The following is a 13,480-nucleotide window of genomic DNA, read 5'->3' on the forward strand; positions in this document are numbered from 1 at the left end:
CTTTAAACAGAAACAAAACGAAACATTCATCATGACGTGGCTTGACAGTGGGTATGAGACCAAACGCAGCCAGCCTGTGCTCATGTCCACAGCACCTGCAGGTGCGGGATCTGGTTGTCTTGAGAATAGGTTTGTATTCACCACAACAACGTATATGCACATGCAAGCCAGCCACAAATGGCTGGAACATGCGAAAATAGTTAAAGTAGTTGATAAAACGTTCTTGCCGCTATTGTTTCTGTATGACAATGTTGCTTTTCATCCCAAACATGGACAAATCATGTTCAGCTCGTGGGAGCTTTAGTTATTGATCCGTTCAGATATCGTTAACGTTTGTGCAAGATGTCAGACTTGGAAAGTTGGACGAAGTTGGACGACAGTCCAACGGAATGCTGACATTACGGGAACTACGCAAACGATGAGGAACAGTCAAGACAGAAAGCAAAACAAAATGCGGAGGAAGTGGGGTTGGCGGGACCCGTTCACATTTTTCAACAGTTTGAAAATTCTGACGAAGCGCCAGCTACAGGAACGAAGCTGGATGGTTAAATGATGCCTCCGAAAGTCAACTTTAATCTAGATTTCTTGTTTCGTTTTGGCTTCGGTGTCCTTCGTTAGTGCCGTGTGACCGGGGCTTTAGACAGCAACACCACCAAATTGTTTTATACTTTAACTGAGTTGCTAAATATGCGTTAATATTGCAGTGCTTTTTCTCATTAATGTTTAATAACTACAGAAGAATGTTTTTGTTAACCAGACTTTACATGTACCGCATTGCAAATGTAAATCACAGTAATTCCTGCAATAATGGCAATATGACTTTCATCAAATTGTGCAGCCCCACTGGATCCCAAAAATAAAGTCTCAATTGTTAGAGAGCTGCAAACTGCTATACAGAGATTACTTAGAAAAAAATTACACTTGCATAAGTAAAGTGTATTAAACCAAAGTCACTAGTTTTGTACTCACCATAGAATCTGTTGAAGCAAGCCCAGACAAACTTGTAGTTGTGTGTGACTTTGTTCACAACAGCTCCCAGACAGCTCACACAGTGCTGGACCACCTGGAGAAATGGGCAAAAAATGCAGTCTTTATTTTAAAAAAGATGAATTTACGATAATCACCCTTTTTTTTAACTAACTAATGTCAATGAACTTCAAAACATATAGTGAATTGGCTGACTTGCCTAAAAAATAATAATCATAACAATAATAATAAAATAATAATAATCATAATAAATGTCCTGGCCATGTTACATTTTAATCCAAATAAAGGGGAACAAGAAGAGAAAGAAAAAAATCATTCATTGTAACCGAGACTGCTAAAAGACTCGGGTGAAAGGTTTGTCATCACCCTGTCTGAATACAAGCTATCTTAAGAAAATAATGAATGGATTAATCAACATTATTCAATGAAGGATACGCCCTGGGGAGATGGTTTGCATTCTATTAAGAGTTTTTACCTGTTTTGCTATGTTTGCATATATATTTCTAACAGAGCATGCAAAAATAAACAAAAAAGCACGCGCACGCACACACACACACACACACACACACACACACACACACACACACACACACACACACACACACACACACACACACACACACAAAAACAACAACACAATACTACCCACCGTCATGCCATACTTTATGATGAGCTTCATGAGGTCTTCTTCAATGGTGGCAAGGAAAGTCTCACTTGGGTGCTCCATAAGAGGTACCACAAGTTCCAAGATCTTTGCCACATTACATATAACCATGAAGTCATTGGCAGTCTGTAGAGAACAGAGTGTCATCCATCAGGATGTGTTATCAAATACTAAAAAGACTTCTATGATTCATCAGGAAAAAACTGCTAGTTGATGTATTTTATATCGGCGATAGGACATACTTTGTGATTAAGTACCTGAACAAACAAAACTGTCAACCTCTATTTAAGAGCTCCTGTAGCAGACCGAACAGTCCGCCCTGCCTTCACTGTGCATGTGTCATTTGGGAGCACAGCATCTCATCTGAGACAGAGTCTCTTCACCCAACGTAATAAAAAATAATGGATTAACCATCAGATGACAAGGTAAAACCTCTTAAATTATTCTAATGTCAGTTTTTAAGCAGAAACGGGGCTGTTTTAAGCAAAAACGAAGTGATAATCGGTGAGTCGCTACTGACGCTTTGAAATGATGGAGGCACAGTGAACACAGCACCAGCAGCTCAATCACTTCCTCTGTCTTTTATTATGAAATAATACTGAATTTATGTGGAAATGACTGTTGTACAAAAGCTTCAGATATCTGTCACTGAGATAGATGATGACTGGAGTGGAGTTTTAAGCAGAAACAAGGTGATAATCGGTGAACCACGGTTGACGCACCGAAATGACATATATGCAGTGAAGGCAGGGCGGGCCCATTTTTAGGGGGTACCGTTCGATCAGCGACACCCAACAGGTGTGTTTACACACAGGATTGATGAATATGATCACAAAAATAAACAATAAAATTCTATTTATCTCCCCTTGAAGACATCTGACCAGAATTATTTTTATTCATGTTCATGTGCATATGATATGCAACGACTGACGATTCACTGAATTCTACCAACCAGTTACATACTCTCAAAAATGTGTTGGTAAGTGTTACAAAGCAAATAACTACTATTGTAGTACTTTAATAAACAAAAGAAATCAAATGATTATTACATATACTGTAAACTACAATATCACTGACTTCACACAAACTTAAAGCAAAAATAAAGTCCAAGACATTCAATGAACACGCCAACATTTTAAGCATCTACCACGGATACCCTTGGTGATATACCTGACAAGGTTTTGCTGTCTTTTTGATAAAGATAACTTCTATTATTATACCACATGATCATAAAAAAGAATATAGGAAATGTGCCCCCATAAATAACAGCACAATTTAATCCTGTCATGTCTTATGTTCTGTAGCCTTTTATTTTGTCAGCTGTGTTCCAATGTGTTTTTGTAGAAACTATGTAGTGTTGGAATTTTAGTATGGAAAATGTGAATTAGCTATTTTTTTTTCTCCCCTGGAATGAAAGGACATCATTTCCCACATTGATTTGTCATTGATCAGGCAGTAAGAAAGTGAATTAGATGACATAGATAAAACTTACATTACACTTTGTGGTCAGGTAAGGTTGCATGGTCATGGCATGTTTGACCATGAGCTGAGCCCTGATTTTGCTGAACAAGTACAACGTGGTGATACATGCTACCAGTCTTGTTGAGTTTACACCCTTGTTTTCTAGAAAGAAAAGGCAAAGAATGTTAGTGTCTAGTGCCGTTTTCAGGGTAGATTTTTTTTTACTCAAATATGACACATCTAACTTGTTACAAATTTAACTAAACTAGGAATGGCACCACTAATTGATTTAGTCCTGTGGCAATACCTTTACATGCTTTTGACTTGTATCAACACATACCTGCAAGAGACTCTTCGTACTTGAGGATGTGCTCTACTAGATTGTCAACTAGCTGAACACAAGCCTTCTTAGCTGGCTTATATGATGCATCCTCTTCAGACTTTAGAAGCTAGAATTAGACAAAACACTCGGAATTCAATGTTCTGAATTTTCTTGTATTTACAGACAAGTACATGTTTTTATGGACAACAAAAACATTTTAATGTTGACTCTACACCACAACAAGTGTTGAAATAAAGCAATCAAGATGACCACTTTTACTTAAAGTGGTATATAGGTGCACAATATTTTTGGTTTGTTAACTATTGTTAATCACTTTCTTTAAATGACTATGTATGAACACACTATAACCTCATTTGCCAAATTTCTTGGTTGCCTTTAACAGCCTGTGTACTACTCTTAATGAAAAGGAAACAAGTCAGATTTCACATGAAAATCCACTGGTTTACGTAAACCGTGATGTTTATGCATGCTCCAGTGTCTTGTCCTCTATTTACAGTCTATAGTCTTGCACTTTGATTCAGCACACAGCACCAACACCATAACCAGAGAGGGCTGTAATTTTTATTGTGGAATCTGTTGTGTAAAAAACAACATGAAGTCAGATAATACAAACAAATGACTAGCTCCCAGCACAACAAAGACTCCAGTTTAGACTACAAAAACAACAAAAATGTTTTAGCTGCTGAAGCCTGTCGTGTGAAATGGGAATCAGATAGATGTCAGGCAAAAACACGGATCAACACTGGCATGGGGTTGAGAAATGAAGAAAAAAAAAAAACCTCAGTTTGATTCTGAGGATAAAAAGTGACCTGAGTTGACTTTCATTCTATTAGACAGGTCACTCAACATTACTGAAAAATGTGAATATAGTACTTTTTTTTTGTCTGATGAAGTTGGGTAACATTAGTTTGCCTGTTGGTGATTTGTTTGACTGCCATTTACAAATTACTTTTTTAGCCTGCATTACGAAGTAAACAATGCCTTAGTCGCAAAGCCTTGGTCACTGGTCAGCCAGCTGGGCAGCTTTCAACCTTAACTTTTATGCTTGCAAATGCTATCCTGTGCATAGCACTATATGGGTTAGGGACTGTGTCAGTTGTCTAGCTTATCAAATTACATCTCCAGCTCACGTAATCCATGATAGTAACCTATTTATTATGTCAAGGTGTTGATTTCAAGCTGCAAGCAGTGATGTAATGTGTCTGTTTCACTGATGCCAGTATAGTTGATGAAAAGTGTGAGGAGGCATATGGTTGCATGATTGGAAAGGGAGGGTTAAGGGTATGGTATTAGATTAGTTGCAATCTGAAAACTAGCCACTATATGGTGATAAAAACATGCACCTTTACACACAAAAACCAATTAAATTAAAGCTATTTTTATAAAAAGTTTCTCCATTTTCAGAAGCCACAAGTAACTGGACAATTGACAAACAAGCCTATTCATGGACAGGTGTGCCCTGTTCACTTATTATTCCAGCGCAAATTAAGTGGATGAAAGTGCTAGTATACCACAATATCTATCAAACATGACCGAGGCAGTGTTGTAGTAGAGGCATGTATCGCGACCAAAGAAAATGCAGCGTGTGATGATCCATTCAGCTCAAGAGACGAGACAATACACAATATTGGTTCACAAGAAGACAATATTTTAACACTATTTTTAAGAACGTTTCAATGTTGAAATATGACTGAAATATAGACTTTTATTTGAATGAAGTCACAAAATGCAAAACAATGCAGGTGCATTTTAAAATGTTTGTCTACACCAGGGCATGGTATCATCGACCATCGGTATAAGACAATCGATATGCGTACTGTAATCCCGTTCCCATATTTTCAATATATCAGCAGTGAATGTGGCAAGCCGTTAGTCCACTGTTTTTTGTAGAAGTGCAGAGTACTTCCAAACAGTTTGTCGTCTTGCACACGCTTTTGAAGATTTTTTTTTTTTTAAATGTATACGGTGCATCTGGAAAGTATTCATCGAGCTTCACTTTTTCCACATTTTGTTGCGTTACATTTTTATTCCAAAATGGATGAAATTAAATTTTTTCCTCAAAATTCTACATAAAATACCACATAATAATCTGAAAAAAGTTTTTTGAGATTTTTGCAATTTTATTAAAAATACAAAACAAACTAAGAAATCACATGCATACAAGTATACACAGCCTTTTCCAAGAAGCTCAAACTTGAGCTCAGGTGCATCCTGTTTCCATTGATCATACCTGAGACGATCAGTGGAAACTGATCATCTGTTAGAATGATTTAAGAGGTTTTAGCTTTCTTCTGTTTTTCTTGTTTCTTCATGCTGACGAATTATACTGTATTTTTCTTTCTGATGCCTGATTCTGTTTTTTCTCTCTGTTTGAGGTGCGACTCCATCCAGAGATGGGAGTGGTGTCTACTTCTGCAACCCTCCTGTCCTGTGCAACAGCAAAATTTCCTGTATATTCGTTTTGTAAATTGCTTTGTCAATTGTGTCGGTAGCATGGCCCAAGCAGAGGGTCACCCCTTTGAGTCTGGTCTGCTTGAGGTTTCTTCCTCAAATCATCAGAGGGAGTTTATCCTTACCACTGTCACCTGTGTGCTTGCTCTGGGAGTAAGGTTAGACCTTACTTGTGTGAAGTGCCTGAGGCAACTTTGTTGTGATTTGGCACTATATAAATGAAAATAAATTGAAAATTGAGATGTTTCTACAGTTTAACTGGAGTCCACCTGGAGTAAATTCAGTTGATTGGGTATGATATGGAAAGACACACACCTGTCTACATATAAGGTCCCAGTTGACAGTGCATGTCAGAGCACAAACCGAGCATGAAGTCAAAGGAATTTTCAATGGATCTCCAAGACAGGATTGTCTCGAGGCACAAATCTGGGGAAGGATACAGAAACATTTCTACTGCTTTGGAGGTCCCAATGAGCACACTGGCCTCCTTCATCCGTAAATGAAAGTAGATTGGATCCACCAGGACTCTTCCTAGAGCTGGCTGCCCATCTAAACTGAGCCACTGGAGGTGAAGGTCCTTAGTGAGGGAAGTGACCAAGAACCCGATGGTCAATCTGTCAGAGCACCAGCATTCCTCTGTGGAGCGAGGAGAACCTTCCAAAAGGTCAACCATTTCTGCAGCAATCCACCAATCAGGTCTGTACGGTAGATTGGCCAGATGGAAGCCACTCCTTAGCAAAAGCACACGGCAGCCCACCTGGAGTTTGCCAAAAGGCACCTGAAGGACACTTAGAGCATGAAAAACAAAATTCTCTGGTCTGATGAGGCAAACACTGAACTCTTTGGCATGAATACCAGGTGTCATGTTTGTCTCGTCAGACCAGAGAATTTTATTTCATGGAATGCCAGGCATAATGTTTGGAGGAAACCAGGCACCATCCCTACAGTGAAGCACGGTGGTGGCAGCATCATACTGTGAGGATGTTTTTCAGCAGCATGAACTGGGAAACTAGTCAGGATTGAGGGAAAGATGAATGCAGAAATGTACAGAGACATCCTGGATGAAAACCTGCTCCAAAGAGCTCGTGAAATCAGACTGGGGCGACAGTTCATCTTTCAGCAGGACAATGACTCTCAACACGCAGCCAAGATATCAAAGGAGTTGCTTCAGGACAACTCTGTGAATGACCTTGAGTGGCCCAGCCAGAGTCCAGACCTGAATTTGATTGAACATCTCTGGAGAGATCTGAAAATGGCTGTGCACTGACACTCCACATCAAAACTGATGGAGCTTGTGAGGTGCTGCAAAGAGAAATGAACAAAACTGCCCAAAGATAGGTGCACCAAGCTTGTAGCATCATATTGTTGTAGTCTTACACACCTCTCTGCAGCTTCTCTCCCCCTGCCATCCCCTCATTACCCCATCCCCGTAGAGACGGTGCCTGCTCCCAGACCACCAATAACCAGCAAAAATCTATTTAAGCATAAAAATTCAAAAAGAAAAAATAATATAGCACCTTCAACTGCAACACAGACTAAAACAGTTAAATGTGGTCTATTAAACATTAGGTCTCTCTCTTCTAAGTCCCTGTTGGTAAATGATATAATAATTGATCAACATATTGATTTATTCTGCCTTACAGAAACCTGGTTACAGCAGGATGAATATGTTAGTTTAAATGAGTCAACACCCCCGAGTCACACTAACTGTCAGAATGCTCGTAGCACGGGCCGGGGCGGAGGATTAGCAGCAATCTTCCATTCCAGCTTATTAATTAATCAAAAACCCAGACAGAGCTTTAATTCATTTGAAAGCTTGACTCTTAGTCTTGTCCATCCAAATTGGAAGTCCCAAAAACCAGTTTTATTTGTTATTATCTATCGTCCACCTGGTTGTTACTGTGAGTTTCTCTGTGAATTTTCAGACCTTTTGTCTGACTTAGTGCTTAGCTCAGATAAGATGATTATAGTGGGCGATTTTAACATCCACACAGATGCTGAGAATGACAGTCTCAACACTGCATTTAATCTATTATTAGACTCTATTGGCTTTGCTCAAAAAGTAAATGAGTCCTCCCACCACTTTAATCATATCTTAGAGCTTGTTCTGACTTATGGTATGGAAATAGAAGACTTAACAGTATTCCCTGAAAACTCCCTTCTGTCTGATCATTTCTTAATAACATTTACATTTACTCTGATGGACTACCCAGCAGTGGGGAATAAGTTTCATTACACTAGAAGTCTTTCACAAAGCGCTGCAACTAGGTTTATGGATATGATTCCTTCTTTATGTTCTCTAATGCCATATACCAACACAGTGCAGAGTAGCTACCTAAACTCTGTAAGTGAGATAGAGTATCTCATCAATAGTTTTACATCCTCATTGAAGACAACTTTGGATGCTGTAGCTCCTCTAAAAAAGAGAGCTTTAAATCAGAAGTGCCTGACTCCGTGGTATAACTCACAAACTCGTAGCTTAAAGCAGATAACCTGTACGTTGGAGAGGAAATGGCGTCTCACTAATTTAGAAGATCTTCACTTAGCCTGGAAAAAGTCTGTTGCTCTATAAAAAAGCCCTCCGTGAAGCTAGGACATCTTTCTACTCATCACTAATTGAAGAAAATAAGAACAACCCCAGGTTTCTTTTCAGCACTGTAGACAGGCTGACAAAGAGTCAACGCTCTATTGAGCTGAGTATTCCATTAACTTTAACTAGTAATGACTTCATGACTTTCTTTGCTAACAAAATTTTAACTATTAGAGAAAAAATTACTCATAACCATCCCAAAGACGTATCGTTATCTTTGGCTGCTTTCAGTGATGCCGGTATTTGGTTAGACTCTTTCTCTCCGATTGTTCTGTCTGAGTTATTTTCATTAGTTACTTCATCCAAACCATCAACATGTTTATTAGACCCCATTCCTACCAGGCTGCTCAAGGAAGCCCTACCATTATTTAATGCTTCGATCTTAAATATGATCAATCTATCTTTGTTAGTTGGCTATGTACCACAGGCTTTTAAGGTGGCAGTAATTAAACCATTACTTAAAAAGCCATCACTTACCCAGCTATCTTGGCTAATTATAGGCCAATCTCCAACCTTCCTTTTCTCTCAAAAATTCTTGAAAGGGTAGTTGTAAAACAGCTAATTGATCATCTGCAGAGGAATGGTCTATTTGAAGAGTTTCAGTCAGGTTTTAGAATTCATCATAGTACAGAAACAGCATTAGTGAAGGTTACAAATGATCTTCTTATGGCCTCGGACAGTGGACTCATCTCTGTGCTTGTTCTGTTAGACCTCAGTGCTGCTTCTGATACTGTTGACCATAAAATTTTATTACAGAGATTAGAGCATGCCATAGGTATTAAAGGCACTGCGCTGCGGTGGTTTGAATCATATTTGTCTAATAGATTACAATTTGTTCGTGTAAATGGGGAATCGTCTTCACAGACTAAAGTTAATTATGGAGTTCCACAAGGTTCTGTGCTAGGACCAATTTTATTCACTTTATACATGCTTCCCTTAGGCAGTATTATTAGACGGTATTGCTTAAATTTTCATTGTTACGCAGATGATACCCAGCTTTATCTATCCATGAAGCCAGAGGACACACACCAATTAGCTAAACTGCAGGATTGTCTTACAGACATAAAGACATGGATGACCTCTAATTTCCTGCTTTTAAACTCAGATAAAACTGAAGTTATTGTACTTGGCCCCACAAATCTTAGAAACATGGTGTCTAACCAGATCCTTACTCTGGATGGCATTATCCTGACCTCTAGTAATACTGTGAGAAATCTTGGAGTCATTTTTGATCAGGATATGTCATTCAAAGCGCATATTAAACAAATATGTAGGACTGCTTTTTTGCATTTACGCAATATCTCTAAAATCAGAAAGGTCTTGTCTCAGAGTGATGCTGAAAAACTAATTCATGCATTTATTTCCTCTAGGCTGGACTATTGTAATTCATTATTATCAGGTTGTCCTAAAAGTTCCCTAAAAAGCCTTCAGTTAATTCAAAATGCTGCAGCTAGAGTACTGACGGGGACTAGAAGGAGAGAGCATATCTCACCCATATTGGCCTCTCTTCATTGGCTTCCTGTTAATTCTAGAATAGAATTTAAAATTCTTCTTCTTACTTATAAGGTTTTGAATAATCAGGTCCCATCTTATCTTAGGGACCTCGTAGTACCATATCACCCCAATAGAGCGCTTCGCTCTCAGACTGCAGGCTTACTTGTAGTTCCTAGGGTTTGTAAGAGTAGAATGGGAGGCAGAGCCTTCAGCTTTCAGGCTCCTCTCCTGTGGAACCAGCTCCCAATTCAGATCAGGGAGACAGACACCCTCTCTACTTTTAAGATTAGGCTTAAAACTTTCCTTTTTGCTAAAGCTTATAGTTAGGGCTGGATCAGGTGACCCTGAACCATCCCTTAGTTATGCTGCTATAGACGTAGACTGCTGGGGGGTTCCCATGATGCACTGTTTCTTTCTCTTTTTGCTCTGTATGCACCTCTCTGCATTTAATCATTAGTGATCGATCTCTACTCCCCTCCACAGCATGTCTTTTTCCTGGTTCTCTCCCTCAGCCCCAACCAGTCCCAGCAGAAGACTGCCCCTCCCTGAGCCTGGTTCTGCTGGAGGTTTCTTCCTGTTAAAAGGGAGTTTTTCCTTCCCACTGTAGCCAAGTGCTTGCTCACAGGGGGTCGTTTTGACCGTTGGGGTTTTACATAATTTATTGTATGGCCTTGCCTTACAATATAAAGCGCCTTGGGGCAACTGTTTGTTGTGATTTGGCGCTATATAAAAAAATTGATTGATTGATTGATATTCAAATAGATTTGAAGCTGTAATTACTGCCAAAGGCGCATCAACAAAGTAATGAGCAAAGGGTGCAAATACTTATGGACATGTGATTTCTTACTTTTATTTTTAATAAATCCACATAAGTTAAAAAAACAAAAACAAAACTTAAAACAAAAATTAATCAATTTTGGAAAAAGGCTGCTATACAACAAAATATGGGAAAAGTGAAGTGCTGTGAATACTTTCCGGATGCACTGTACTACTAATAATAATACAACCCAATTCTAATAAGTTGCGACATTGTGTAAAATGTAAATAAAACAGAATCCAATGATTTGCAAATCCTCTTCAACCTATATTCAACTGACTACACCACAAAGACAAGATATTTAATGTTCAAACTGATAAACTTTATTGTTTTTGTGGAAATATTTGCCCATTTTGAAATGGATGCCTGCAACACGTTTCAAAAAAGCTGGGACAGTGGTATGTTTACCACTGTGTTACGTCACCTTTCCTTCTAACAACACTCAATAAGCATTTGGGAACTGAGGACACTAATTGTGAGTGTCATGATTGGGTATAAAAGGAGCATCCCCAAAAGGCTCAGCCATTCACAAGCAAAGATGGGGCAAGGATCACCACTTTGTGAACAACTCTGTGAAAAAATAGTCCAACAGTTTAAGAACAATGTTTCTCAACGTTCAATAGCAAGGAATTTAGGGATTCCATCATCTACAGTCCACAATATAATCAGAAGATTCAGAGAATCTGGAGAACTTTCGACATATTAGTGGCAAGGCCGAAAACCAACAATGAATGCCAGTGACCTTCGATCCCTCAGGCGGAACTGCATTAAAAACCGACATCATTGTGTAAAGGATCTTACCACGTGGGCTCAGGAACACTTCAGAAAACCATTGTGCAAGTGAAAACTCTACCATGCAAAGTGAAAGCCAAGCATCATCAACATCCAGAAATGGCACCTCCTTCTCTGGGCCCGAGCTCATTTGAAATGGACAGACACAAACTGGAAAAGTGTGCTGTGGTCTGATGAGTCCACAGTTCAAATTGTTTTTGGAAATCATGAACGTTGTGTCCTCTGGACAAAAGAGGAAAAAGACCATCCAGATTGTTACCAGCGCAAAGTTCAAAAGCCAGCATCTGTGATAGTATGGGGGTGTGTTAGTGCCCATGGCATGGGCAACTTACACGTGTGATGCACAATCAATGCTGAAAGGTACATCCAGGTTTTGGAACAACACATGCTGCCATCCAAGCAGCATCTTTTTTCAGGGACGTCCCTGCTTATTTCAGCAAGACAATGAAAAGCCACATTCTGCACGTATTACAACAGCATGGCTTCGTAGTAAAAGAGTGCGGGTACTAGACTGGCCTGCCTGCAGTCCAGACCTGTCGCCCACTGAAAACGTGTGGCACATTATGAAGTGCTAAATACGACAACGGAGACCCCGGACTGTTGAACAACTGAAGTCATACATCAAGCAAGAAACGGAAAGAATTCAACCTAAAGCTACAACAATTAGTGTCCTCAGTTCCCAAACGCTTATTAAGTGTTGTTAGAAGGAAAGGCGATGTAACACAGTGGTAAACATACCACTGTCCCAGCTTTTTTGAAACATGTTACAGGCATGCATTTCAAAATGAGCAAATATTTGCACAAAAACAATAAAGTTTATCAGTATGAACATTAAATATCTTGTCTTTGTGGTGTATTCAATTGAATATAGGTTGAATAGGATTTGCAAATCATTACATTCTATTTTTATTTACATTTCACATAACGTCCCAACTTCATTGGAATTGGAGTTGTACAGGGTTCTTCCCAGAAAATGGAATAACGATGTCACGCCGCTGCTATCGTTGTGCTGCTATACTGTGGTCTCATCTCGTGATGTTTTTTTTTAATGTGACAATTTATTCATCAACCTTCATCAAAGCCATTTAATGATATCAATCGTGACTCACCTTTCTGCTGGTTAAAAGCACTAACTGTGACTCGTCTATTGTTGTGGGCAAGAAATGAGAATCGCCTGCTCTTTCATACCGGACTGTTTTTATTCGTTCCTCATTAATGTGCCTTTTTCATGGGGCAGCCCACAACAGTTCTCAGGCATGGACTGGACTGACAATATCTATCGAGTTGCCGGTTCGTAAACTGAAGTTACGGTCCCTCATGTAAAGTGTTGGAGGGGAAAAAAAAAACAAAACAGAAATAACAATATCCTCTGTTGTTGTGGGACTTGACTGATTAAGCACTTTCCCTCCAAATACTGTCATTCTCTGCCACTGCCACCATCTGCGTGTCGATCTTCCTGCCGAGGCAACGACCTGGTTCATGTGGGCCGCAGGCCCGACTGATAAGACGCTCCCTGTCTGTTTGACTTGCTCCTGCTGATTTTCTGGCCCAGTTCTGAATGTCTAGGTGTTCGTTTTCGTTGGGCTGTCTGCTGGAGCATGTCTGAAGCCTGGTAACAAATATAAAGTGTCTTACTACAAGAAAATTAAACATGCTTAATTTCTTCTGTCTTACGCGCGTAGTCCTCAACATACTGTTGCGCAGAGAGAAAAAACTCGACGCAGAGCTGCTAAAGTGGGCGGAGAGCTACTCAACTCGGCGTAGACGATACACCACAATAAGCAGCTCTGCGAATACGCCAATGTGAAAGGGGCTTAAGAGGCATGTGCATGGTGCTTACAAGGCTGCTAAAAGCCCATTATCCATGCTCCTGGCAGCTAC

General features: G+C 39.5%; 1 protein-coding gene across 1 annotated transcript in view; it reads right to left on the bottom strand.

Annotated features, from left to right (window-relative positions):
• nipbla (NIPBL cohesin loading factor a) overlaps nt 1–13,480 on the bottom strand; it is a 157,241-nt gene that overhangs the window by 39,433 nt on the left and 104,328 nt on the right. Inside the window, 4 exon segments of the mRNA XM_034170432.1 lie at nt 970–1,063; nt 1,637–1,777; nt 3,144–3,274; nt 3,453–3,561. Coding sequence (XP_034026323.1) covers nt 970–1,063; nt 1,637–1,777; nt 3,144–3,274; nt 3,453–3,561 — 475 coding nt within the window.

The sequence above is a fragment of the Thalassophryne amazonica genome, chromosome 5 (assembly GCF_902500255.1).
Source record: "Thalassophryne amazonica chromosome 5, fThaAma1.1, whole genome shotgun sequence".
Classification (NCBI taxonomy): Eukaryota; Metazoa; Chordata; class Actinopteri; order Batrachoidiformes; family Batrachoididae; genus Thalassophryne; species Thalassophryne amazonica.